This window comes from Lactuca serriola, chromosome 5, assembly GCF_051521515.1.
Source record: "Lactuca serriola cultivar US96UC23 chromosome 5, Lser_US96UC23_V15, whole genome shotgun sequence".
In the NCBI taxonomy this organism is placed as follows: domain Eukaryota; kingdom Viridiplantae; phylum Streptophyta; class Magnoliopsida; order Asterales; family Asteraceae; genus Lactuca; species Lactuca serriola.
This window is the reverse complement of record NC_136412.1, coordinates 42628399-42641851: the sequence shown is the minus strand read 5'-3', so window position 1 is coordinate 42641851 and position 13453 is coordinate 42628399. Positions and strand designations below refer to the sequence as shown.

The following is a 13453-nucleotide window of genomic DNA, read 5'->3' as shown; positions in this document are numbered from 1 at the left end:
TTTGCTGGTAAGGTGCACAAGGTAGCTTTTCATATTGGGCAGAAATATAAAGCCAATAAAGAATTGAAAGATAAAGTCGACTTGCATGCTTTAGAGGCAAGGAGGAATATCTCATTCACAAAAAATGAAAAGAGTAGATTAACAGCTATTTGTGATGGAACTGTAGTTGTAAATGCAAGTGGGGTAGGTGGACCTACTGTTGGATTAGTGTCTAAGTCCACAACTATAATTGGTATGTACTTGACCCGATTGGCATGGTTTATTTGGGTTGCATGACATCATGCATTTGGATAGACTAAAATGAGAGAAATAACGCTTCAGGTTTGTTAATATATTATAAGTTCTAACATATTAATAAGATTATTTAATTAGTATTGGTCGAGAATTAATTTGGAATTAATTAAGTGATCAAAAGGAGACTAATTAAATATATGAGTTGATTGTGTAAATCATCCATACTTGTATAGTGGGGTAATGCTCCGTGGATTATCAAGTTAGGCTAAAACCCATAGGATGCTCCATGGATGCTCCATGGTGTTTTTGTACCCATGGATCATGGAAATGAAAGGCCATGACAATTAGGCTTTACATGGTGTAACCCTAATTGTGACACACTATATAAGCATCTTATTCTTCCCAAAATCGGCCACCATGAGAGACTATGATGGAATGGTGAGGGCTAGTCGATTTCATGAAGTGGTTCATTTCTCTTTAAGTTATTCCAAGTGCATTTGATGTTGTGTGAACCATTTGAGGTGTCACACTTGGGGCACTAGGCTCTTAAGATCCATGGAGTCAAGCTACATCAAAAGGTATGTCTTCTAACTTATATTATTCCACATGAATCAATGTTTTGTATGCTAGTTAGGATAATACCTTGGAATATTCATATTTGCATGTGTAATAGAGAAAACATAGATCCAAGGTATTTAGGGTTTCATGTACACTTAGGAGTGTTAGAATGCTCAAAACCCAACACCTACCTCTGGGAAAAAGGTAAAGGGTAAAGATGTAAACTCTGATAAAGTTAAATGCACTTGGAAACTTTATCCATCTAGGTCAAGTGAACAGGACTATTGGTTTATTAAGACCTATAATCAAAAACACATCTGCCTCCAAACACGAAAAATCAGATCTTGCACAGAAACATTTCTTGCCAAACAAATTATGGATCAGATTGAAGCTAATATTGGCCTGCCTGTTCGTACCCTATAAGAGCAACTCCAATCAACATATGAGGTTAGTATTTCAGAAGAGAAAGCATTTAGGGCAAAAGCATTAGCCACCAAAAATGTTGCAGGAGATTACGTAAAGCAATATGCACCTTTGAGAGAGTATGTACTAGAGCTACAAAAGACAAACGAAGGTACAACTGTAAAGATTGATGCAGTTTCTGAACCTGTGGTTTCATCCCCAACCAGGCAATTCAAAAGGATATATGTCTGTTTAGGTCCTTTACAGAAAGGATTTAAGGCAGGGTTGAGAGTATTTTTAGGCTTAGATGGAGCCTTCATGAAGGGACCTTTCCCAGGTCAAATACTAAGTGCAGTTGGTGTTGATTCCAACAATGGAACCTACCCATTGGCATATGTTGTTGTTGAAAGTGAAAACACTTCAAGATGGAAATGGTTTCTTCAGTGTCTTGGATAAGATCTTGACTTGTATTCAAATTCCAACTTCACCTTTATCAGTGATAGACAGAAGGTAATTTAGTTACATATAATATTGTATACTAGGTTTCATTACTGACTAATGCTAATTACTTATTTTGTTATGGTGAAAACAAGGTCTTCTACCATCCATAGAACAATTGTTTCCTAATGCAAAACACAGGTTCTGTATTAGACACATATACCAGAACATGAGGAAGTTATTTAAGACTACAGAGTACAAGGAGTATTTTTGGAGGTGTGCTACAGCCACCATCATACCAGAGTTTGAAGTTGTAATGGTAGAGCTAAGGAATTATGACATAGAAGCATATCAGTGGCTCTTGAAAATCCCTCCACATCATTAGGCTAGAAGTCATTTTTCAGGTATTTTCTCAATTTGTTGTCTTATTTTTCATTATAGTATAGATATACACTAACTGTTATTTTGTTAATTAACTACTAGGAAGGGTAATTTCAGACATGCTATTGAATAACCTTTGTGAAGTGTTCAATAGCAAACTTGTGAAAGGGAGAGACAAACCCATTATCAGCTGTTTGGAGTTTATTAGAGAGTACCTTATGAAGAGAGTATGCAATGTGATGAAAGTGTTAAACAAGTGTCAAGGTCCAGTAACTCCAACTAGTACTAGGATTTTGGAAGCAAACATAACACTTGCTAGTAAGTATCATGCACGATGGAATGGGGGACAAAAGTATCAGGTTAATGGTCCATGGAATGATCAACATGTGGTGGACATGGATAAAAGGGAGTGTGGTTGTAGAAAGTGGGAGCTTACTAGAATTCCTTGCAAGCCTAAATGAAATGGCAGACAATGTTGAAAAGGTGGGAGAACTATACACCTATGTGCATAAGGTGTATTGGCTTGATACATGGAAAGAGATGTACTCCTTCAAGGTGGAGCCTATCAAAGGTAGAGCCATGTGGCCTAAGAGTGACTGCCCAACAACTCTTGTCCCTCCACCACACAATAAAGCTACAAGTAGGCCAAAAAAGAAAAGGAGGATTACAACAGAGGAAAGGATTGAAATTTAGCAACGAAAGAGGCAAGAAAACAGCCAAAGTGAAAATGATAATGAAAATCAAAAGTTGAGCAGGAAGTTTTTGACTGTAACATGTAGTAAGTGTAAGCAAAAGGGTCATAATTTCAGGACCTTCAAGGTCCAAGATGGGAATTGATGTTTAAGTACTTAAGTTGTTTATGTTTGTGAAGACTTGCTAATGCACTTTAGTTGGTACTTTGATGCCCTTCTTTGGTTCCCTTTTGATTATGTACTTTGATGACCTTTTATGGAACAATGTAATCCAATGTTTTAGTAATGTACTTTATTGCCCTTTGTTGGTAATGATTGTGTTTTGGCATCCATCTGTTATGGTACGTAACTCAATATTTGTATGTAACCTTTTTTGGTACCCTTTTGGTAATGTACTTTGTTATTGGTTTATTTTGTATTGTCAAAGCATGAAGATGTTATGGAAATGCACTTAATATATGCATGTAAAACCATTACAATTGCATATTCAAGTGTATACAAAAACCATTACAATTGCATATCATGTTAAGATAAAACCTTTACAGTTTCATATTCATATAAACATAAAACCATTACACTTCCATTTATCATAAAAGCATTACATATCCAAAAGACAACACTTACAACATATATAAACCACCATTAAACCTTCTAGCACTAAAAGACAACATTTTCAGGTGGTTATTACCAACAAAAAAATCCCTAACCTCTAATTCCTAATTCTAAAATAGCACAAACAACAGAAACAAGACCCACGAGGCAAACAAGTACATCTTCAGCTGACCCACTTCAACCTCATACATATTCATTATTCTTAACAGTCTTGGTATGATAACAGTTGATCTTTGACACATAGGGGGATCAACCCACCCCAAAAATCCACATCTTGATCCCTACAAGAATACATTAAAGTAGAAGATTTATTGCATAACTATCGAAATATCATAACCTAATATGAGTTAGCTTACTATTTTAGGGCATGCATAGAAAACGACAACCAGGTTTTTGTGAGGTCCATGAGGTTCGCACAACAACAACATTCCCACAGAAACAGAGCACCATTTTTGAAGCTCATAACAGTAGAAGTAGATGAGCGACGAAGAAGAAGAAGAAGACCTTTGTTGCTGCTTCTCTGTAAATCAAAATGAAGAAGAAGAAGGGGATTGCATATGAGTATTTATATAAAGGAAAAATATGATATTATTTCAAATAAGGACCTATAATGACCAAAATGCCTTCACATGGAGGGCACGTGATGGCACTAGCGGCTCCCAACAAATGGACTATGACGGAATGGACTAAAAACCCATGAAAACCTTGATTTTGGACCTTCGGTGCAAGTTGAAAACTTTTTGGATCCCATCCAAAGGTTTTTGCAAAACACAATGACCAAATTTGCAGTTTTGTCATTCTAATACTACGTACTTATAAAGCTAGCATTTTTCCTTGAACCTCATGCATTTGAAACCCCCATAAAAATTTGCAAACACCTCATGCATTTGAAACCTCCTATTTTAATGAATACCACTCAAAAGTCTCTTAATAATGATTAACAATTCAAAGGTTTTATAACTAATATAATATATTTAATAAACAATTAATGGATACTCTACTATAAAAAGGTCAATCTGTTTGAGTAGATACACAAATACAAATCACATACAAAATTCACAAAGAAAACAAGTTTAAAGTTTTTTGTGTTGGTTTGAGGGCTTTGAACAATTTTTCGATCCATGTTATTATGTTGAAGTTTTTAATTTGTAAGTTTGTTATATACTAATTCTTTTTTGTATTTTCTTGATTTAAGTATTCTTTTAAGAATATCATTGTATGTTGTGGTTGAAATTTTAATGTAAATTAGATTAGATTCATGTTATCAATCATATGTTATGGAAGGTGATATATAATATATAATTAACTATTGTATACATGTTTGTATGTTCATGTTGCTTCAAAACAATAATTAATTAAAAATCATGGATATGTCATATTATCCATATTATCCATGTAAGCTTTTTTAAAAATGCAAATTGTCTATCTTATCACTTTATATTTTAGTATATGTTTAACATTTTAATTATAATAATAAGTGTTTTTTAAAAGTTTATTTCACTTATTAATAATAACAAGTGGTTTTAAAATTAATAAGAAATAATTATAAATAATAAAATCAAATTACATGGATATGTCATATTATCCATGCAAGTCTCTTTTGAAATGCAATTTGTCTATCTTATCATTTTATTATTTAGTTTATGTTTCACTTTTTAATAATAGTATTAAGTGTTTCTTAAAAGTCTTCTTTAACATATGATTAATAATAAGTGGTTTAAAATTAATGAATAACAATTTTAAATGATAATAACATCAAATTATAAATTACATTTAGCTATAAATAAATTGTATTTTAAATGAACATCATTATTGAAATTAAAAAATAATCGCATAAGTAAAAATATAATTAATCAATAATAATAATTGTTAAAAATAATACTAAATAGATAATTATATTTAATTCTATTAATGAGGAATGTAAGTTGATGTCAATGAATATTATTGTTCAAAATAATAGAGATTATATATATATATATATATATATATATATATATATATATATATATATTAATAATATATTTTTAATCTTCGTTGCGCAACGCGCGAGAATTCGTCTAGTATAAGTATATAAGTATACATTGGAGAAAAACCTAATTGAAGAAGGCAAAACATATTGGTCAAAAACTCAAATATTCTAAATAATAAGAAAGTTATTTCAAACTTCACGAGAATTGAGATTGATTGAACAATCACATAAAAAGTCAAGTATTGCAATTCTTTTCTATATAATGGATTTGTGATTAAATGATAATTATATTTACGCAAATCATACAAAACCCATCAATATGACAAACTTGGACATATGTTTTGTATAATGACTGAAACGTCCTTTCGTTTTTTTGTTGCTACTAGGTAAGTTGATACTTGGTGGAATGATTTTATTTAAAAGTACAACATAGTTGTGAAAGGTGAAACATAGATAGATTTGATGTTTTAATAAGCTTATAATTATAAATTATCGTATACGTTTTTTTTTGGGCCTAAAATTGTAATATAAAAAAGTCAGTTTCTAGTAGCAAGAAAATCATTTTTTTTACGGTTTCATGTTCTACCATATTGATTAATGTCTTTTTCAGTTTTTGATTTTTTGTATGTTTCGTTAGCAACTTTGTTGAGATGTAATGTACATACCAAGTTCAAGCCATTATATTTCAATAAAAAAGTTATTGTTTGTCTTCCATTAGATTTTTCTTCTTCTTCTTCTTCTTTTTTATTTTATTTTTATTTTATTTTTTTATCGACAAGGGAGAGTTTCCCAAGGATGTCTTTTTTGATGTTCCATTCGGGTTTTTTCTCATTTTTTGTTAGATTTTGGATTTTTAAAGATCCATACATTTTTTTCCTTTATTTTAGAACGGCGGATATTATTAAATAAAAAGCGTGCAACTAACAATGTGCCAGAGCAAATTACAAAATATTAGTACAAGCATTGAAAACATTAAGAGGAGAACAACACCATACATTCCAATTCAAACTACTAAGATTGGCACGATGCCTGAACCACTTAAAGGATATAAGTTGAATTTCATCCGTCATCCTCATAGGAGAGTATCTTTTCTTCTTGAAGATGAGGACATTCTGTGTCTTCCAAATTATCTAGATGGTAGAATATATCAACCCGGGTTTCATCTTTTTATGATTCTTGCTAAGCTCATTGCATGATAGCTTCAATAACATATCATCTGTATTCATAGATGGAGATGGTAAAAAACTCGACGAACTGTAGAACCATCTCCAGATTTCTCGGGAGAAAAAAACAATTGAAAAAAAAATATGATCTTTGTCTTCATTTATAATCAAACTGAAAGGGCAAGCAAAGGATGAAAAATTTACCCCTTTCATATGAGGTTTAGCTAAACAAATATTTTGATTTTTTATAGAAACCCATAAAAAAAACTTGGTCCTAAAGTTCTATCTTTGCCTTTAAACCCACAAAAACGATTAATTAATTAATGTCCCAATTCTCAAACAACCACTCTTATATCCAATGTTTTAAAAACCGGTTTTTTAGTTGAACCGGTATGGTAACCGGTTCGACTGTCGGGTGAACCGGTTTCTATATTTTTCATGTTTTTTTCTATTTTACTACACATATATCCATATAAAAATTATGAATTTGATGTTTACAAGTTCAAACATTAAAAATACACATAAAAATAAGTTGTAGATGAATCCAAATACATTAAAATAACACAAAACCATAAGTTTTAGTGTTTTACATCAATCCATATACGTCAAAAAGAAAATAAAGTATAATACCGAAACAAAATATAGTTTTTGATGAATACAAACACATCAAAAGAATCTATAACATTTACCATATGTTTTTATTTAGAGAAAACTAAATAGATTTGAAAAAAATTATCAAAGTTTATTCTGTAAATGTTTTTTTTTTTTCATGTGTTTTTATTCAGTTTAACCGGTTCAACTGGTTTATTTTGACCTTCAACCGGTTTTTTCTAAAAACCGGTTGGTTTAATCAGGTTTATAAATCAATATAAAACCGGTGATAATTGAATCGCTCCCTCTCCCGGTTCCCGATTCAACCGGCCGGTTCAAACCGGTTTTAAAACATTGCTTATATCCCACTTTGATGTGGGCTGTTTTCAAGATCGATCTCTTTAAAAATGTGAGATTTTTCTTTTTAAATATGATGTATTGTCTTTAAATCATTTTAGTATTACCGATCTTTGTTAATGTAAAACACAAATGAATTTCATGTTTATACTTAAATAAATTAAATGAATTTCATTCTAGAACCCACATGAGATTTAGGCATGAGATAAAAAGTATATAAACTTTTCATTGCATATGCTTTTGAGTGGTTTCATGTGATAAACATATACAAGGACTATTATTGTCATGTGTGTATAAACAAAAGGGTGTTAGAGAGATTGTCTCTTAACAAAGGAGTTTACTTTCCAAAATTGTGTTTTAGAAATTCTAAATTACATTTAAGTTTCAACCTTTTCCGGATAAGATTTAGGTTTCATCTCTTGATGTATCTTTCAATGAATAATTAAAATAAGAGATATAAACCGAAAAGAATAAGAGGTAACACAATAAAATAATAATGGCATGAATATTGTTGTTCATTTCCGGGCACTTTCCTTTTGACGTCCCTCTCATTGCACGGTTGCCATTTGGAGAAACAAGGTACCAAACCAAACTACCAATTGTCTTTCTTGTTTCCATCTCTTATTGGATATTACAAAGAGTTAAAAGAGATATCTTGGTTTGTTATGATTTTGATTTGGATTTTGAGATGTTCTTTAATTATACTTCCAGAAGATGACTAATAATAACTATATGAAGATGTGTTTTTTTTTTTTATAAACTAGTCTAATTTTTGTCCTCAAAATAAATAAAAAGAAATTAAATATCTTCCTACAAATCCTCCTACCCAATTAAATAGTCACATGTGTATCATTTAATGATATTTTAATACATTAATATGACACATGTTATCATTTAATTGGGATAAGAGGATTTGTAGGAAAGGATATTTAATTTCTCATAAATAAATAATCACGTATTTTGAAATGTAAAACTGACAAAAATGGTCCTTGCATTAAGATTTTCGTATTAACTTCTTAATTTCTTAAACAAAATGCATTTCAAAATCTCTCGCGACCGTACTTCACGTTTAGCCACAACTGGGTTAGCCTCCTAATACTTCTTGGGCTTAAAGCAACTTATGAAATGCAAAATTTATAATTTGGTATTGTCTTTACATTTTAGATTAAAAATTTTCTAGGTTTTTCACCGATTATTCTAAATTTTCAACTTATTGCACATTGTTCAAATTTAGGTTAAATTTGTCTGATGAAAATTTTTGTAAACATGGATGGCACTCTCAACTCTTATTTCGAGTTTCAGAGTTTGGATTTTGCATTAGGACATCCATAATGATTAAACTAATTAAAGGTTAATGAGATTGTCAGAACATTATTCCACCATTCATACAACACTATCACATTTTTTACTACAATATATTGAACTTTGTAAAGTTGAATGAAATAGATTTATAAAATATAATTTATGGCATTAAATAGTTAAAAGTTTTCTTTTTTACCCATTGAAATTTCAATGATCATCGAATTTCATATCCATTAAATCTCAACATAATATTTAATAATGATAAAGTTCAACTCATTGAATGTCAATTAGATATGTTATCTCATTCAACTCTTTCATTGAACTATGCATTATAGATACTCTTATAACATTACACAAATTAACCATTGAGATAAATCATGCTTATTAATATTAATCGTTAACTCGACACATTAAATGTCCAAAGATATGTTACAACCGGACAAGGGTATTTTCAAAATAGGTATTTGGTAACCATTTGATATTACAAACTACCATTTTTCCATTTAAACACATAGATTTGAATAAACAAAAGACAAAACTAAATGAGACATTGAATTAAAACCGATATCTACAAACCACCTAATGCGACAAATATACATAAACACACAAATATACAAAAATCCATGGATACAAAGTTACAAACACATTCATAAGAAACATAAAAATATATTGTTATTATACATATATGTCACTCCAAAAGTATATGTTACATTAACATAGTTGAGGATCAGGATTAGGATCAAGTGGTGGCACTCCCCATAAGAAGTCCATCGCGTATCTGAGCAGCCACATCACGAACAGCACCGGGTCCATGAGGGATGAACACTGCAGATGATTTGGATGCAGCACCGATTTCCTTCATGGTGTCAAAATACTGAGTCACTAAAACCATATCCATCACATCTTTAGCTGTTGTCCCTGGAACATTAACCGAAAACCCCAACACACTGTCTCTTAAACCATCCACAATCGCCTGTCTCTGTCGTGCAATACCCAATCCAGACAAATACTTTGACTCAGCCTCTCCTTCAGCCCTCTTTATCTGAAGTATCTTCTCTGCCTCACCTTTCTCAATAGCTGCCAACCTCATCCGTGCAGCTATATATAGGCATGTAGATCAAACAATTAATTAATTGATCTCAAAGATTACGCATAATTAATGATGAAAACTTCACCTGCATTGATCTCATTCATTGCTTTCTTCACACGTTCATCCGGTTCTATATCGACAATCAATGTTTGAACAATCTCAAACCCGTATGCGGACATTGCCTATAACCAAAATCCAAGACATCAAAAGTGTCACAATCAATGGGGTACATGAACATCTTGTGTAATCATTCAATCATGTTACCTTTTCAAGTTCACGATCAACAGCCTTGGCAATTTCATTCTTTTGCTCAAAAACATCATCAAGGTTAAGCTTTGGAACACTAGCTCTTATAACTACAAATAGAGAACGCATGTCCATGTTACTCATCAAGAAAAGCGAAAACCAAAACTGCTTTATATATAATAATTTATAGTTTTGTTTTACCATCAAAAACATAGGCCTGGATTTGGGTACTTGTGTTGGTGAGTTTGTAGAATGCTTCACTTGCCTTATCAGCCAGAGCACGATACTGTATGGAAGCTACAACATTAACAAAGACATTGTCCTGAAGAGAATAAAACTATATTAGTTTAAAAACGATTTAAACATACAGCTATGATGTAACAATAATAAAACATATATATGATTTAAAAGGGAGAGAAAAACGTACCTTTGTTTTGGTCTCGCACTTGACATCCAACTGGCGAAGCCTTAGGGTGAGATGTCCAGCAAGCCGCCTTCCAAAAATCCAAGGCACACAATGACAACCTGGCTGGAGAACATCATCAAACTTCCCAAAAGTTTCCTTGATGGCAACAGTCGATTGATCTACTTGAACCAAACATAATAGGTTTCCCATGATCGATCTTATACTGAAACCAATGATCACAAGACTCATTAATTAGCAGTGTCTTAATTCACATAAACGTTTCAACAAATTAAGAGGGATATTAATTCACAGCACGTAATTGATAGCTTCCAATAAGCCAAATTCTATATCACCCAAGTAAAAAATATATACATAAATATAAAAAGCAGCATTGATTGTTCTATTTAAAGAAGATCATGTAACCTTGTTATGAAGATCCACGTTCAAAGTAAAAAGATGGAGGAGAAGGATTGGCTGGCACAAGGCGGTAGGATGGTAGAGGAGAAGGAGATAGTTTGCAGTCTTTCTTATAGAAGGAATATCGGATCTATTCTCAACGGCCTACGCCCACTTGACATTTAAAAAAATCGAAAACGATGCTAACAAATTAATTACAAAAGTCGTAACTAATATTTAATGATTAATCCACCACTATCGAAAAAAGAAAAATCCATGAAATTTGTCCATGGTTATCGCTAAACTCACAATAAAAATCAAAAGAGTAAAATACACGAACGGTCCCTGTTTTTCAGGATGGTTTGCATAATTAATCCATAACCAGTTTTTTATAACTTGGCCATCCTTAGTCTTAAATAGGTTATAAACTTGGTCTTGTCTTAACATTTCGTCTTGTTTCACCGTTTAACCACCTCATGCATGTTTGCCTTACATGCATGGGTATTTTTGTCATTTCCAGTTACAGCCTATTACTGTCATTTGAGAAACCGGAGCGTTTATGATTTATACACAATTATTCCTATATTAGCCACGATCAGCCATAAAATACACGCATTAACATTCAAACGAGATAACCCTAGCATCTACACTTAAATCACGGTGAACTACAATGGTCACTTGGAGGATATGTGCTATAATATACAAAATTGATGTTGGTTGTGGATATTGTACGCTTACACTGTCTTTCTTAAGTTCTTCATCTCTCCAATATTTTCCCTCAATCAACACCAACAATGGGGAACTAGTGTCATACCCGTCCGGTGGACAGGTAGACAAAATATGATTGAAAGTTAAGTGCTTAATCTATTAAGCATTTTAACGAATTCAAAATATGATTAAAAGTGTGGATCGGACAAGATACAACAACACGAAAACATTTCAATACAAATGGGGGGAGGTAAAATGGTCCAAAACAAAAAAATGATGCAAAGAGGGATAAAATGGTCCAAAATCATTAGAATCAATTAGGAATTTATTATAATTGTAAAAAAGTAATACATATATTTTTCTTTTTAAAGAACATTGTTGATTATGGTAATAAAAGGATGGGTTATTAAAGATAAATCAAGAACTAATAAAATAAAATGTACTTTTTTGTTTGTCTGATTAATTTGGCAGGGGGTGTAAATCCTCTGTTTTTATTTTCTTATTGTGTTTGGATGAGAAGGGTAAGAATGAATCAACTATATAAGTACTTTTATAAACCAATGTACCACATCTGTATTTTAAATAAAGGTAAAACAATTAACTATTTAAGCATTGTACTTTCGAATATAGCATCATATTTTAAAAAAATTATGTTTTTTTTCTTATATTTTCTTTGGCAACAGATAAGTATTTCAATACAAATGGGGAGGAGGGGTAAAATGGTCCAAAATCATAGATGATGCAGGAGACGTAAAATGGTCCTAAATCATTAAAACGTATTAGGAATATGTTATAATTGTATAAAATTAATACATGTATTTTGCTTTCACCTGAAATTTTATAAATTTTATTAAAAATCGAGTCATGATGAAATGTAGAACAATAGATGCATAAAATAATTGTTCATCTCCAATAAATGTTCAATAATGTTGAAGACAACCCGGTTGCCCGTGAACCAGACAAATTAACATCCAAACTGGTCTCTGTATAAACCTTAAAATTTACAAACAATTAAAAAATTAAATTAAAATAGAATCCAATCAATGGAAGCAAAAGTAAGTGGGTAGATATGAGTATATACCTTTATGGATAGTTTTTTACCAATGTGAAAGGGATGTAATTGCTGTCATATAGAGTGATACATCACTCTGGTCTATATCAAAGTCGCAATAAATTAGACGGGGTAAAATAGTACTTTTCTAACAAAACTTTAATTTAAAGAACCAAAAAATGGAAGTACGTCTTCTCACCTGTCATATAATATAAATTCCCACAACATAACTTCAAATTAATCATGATTTATAAAATATTATATAAATTCTCACAATTTCCCATGATCTTGGATGAAACCCCACTATGAATCCTTCAAACACTCGTAAACCTGGTTTCTCACACGGAATTGCAAGTTCAACAATAATTCTACACTCAAATATTATAAATAATTAAAAAAACAAATGATTAGCATGTAGGAGTGAACAAATTAGTGCCAATGAAAACACGAGTTTTGCAAACAATACCTGCAAAGCTACTTTTATTAGATATGAAAGTACTTTTATAAATCACTGTATCACATCTGTATTTTAAATAAAGATAAAACAATTAACTATTTAAGCATTGTACTTTCAAATATAGCATCATATTTTCAAAAATAATTATGTTTTTTTTCTTATTCATATTTTCTTTGGCAACAGATAAGCATTTCAATAAAAATGGGGAGAGAAGGGGTAAAATGGTCCAAAATCATAAATGAAGTATGAGGGGTAAAATGGTCCAAAATCATTAAAACAAATTAGGAATCTGTTATAACTTTAAATGGTGATTTGTAAAATCTACTTTTTTTTGTTTGTCTAATAATATATTTAACATTCATTTCTAAATCTTCATTTTTTTTTAATTTGTTGTTTTATT

General features: G+C 31.2%; 1 protein-coding gene across 1 annotated transcript; it reads right to left on the bottom strand.

Moving 5' to 3' along the window:
• Positions 1 to 9234: 9234 nt before the first annotated feature.
• LOC145052374 (hypersensitive-induced response protein-like protein 1) lies at positions 9235 to 10972 on the bottom strand. Its single transcript, XM_079000186.1, has 6 exons — positions 10865 to 10972; positions 10463 to 10664; positions 10237 to 10357; positions 10054 to 10145; positions 9875 to 9971; positions 9235 to 9797 (listed from the first exon to the last, which is right to left on the bottom strand). The coding sequence occupies exons 2-6, from the start codon at positions 10649 to 10651 to the stop codon at positions 9439 to 9441; spliced, it is 858 nt and encodes a 285-aa protein (XP_078856312.1). The 5' UTR covers positions 10652 to 10664; positions 10865 to 10972; the 3' UTR covers positions 9235 to 9438.
• Positions 10973 to 13453: the final 2481 nt, after the last annotated feature.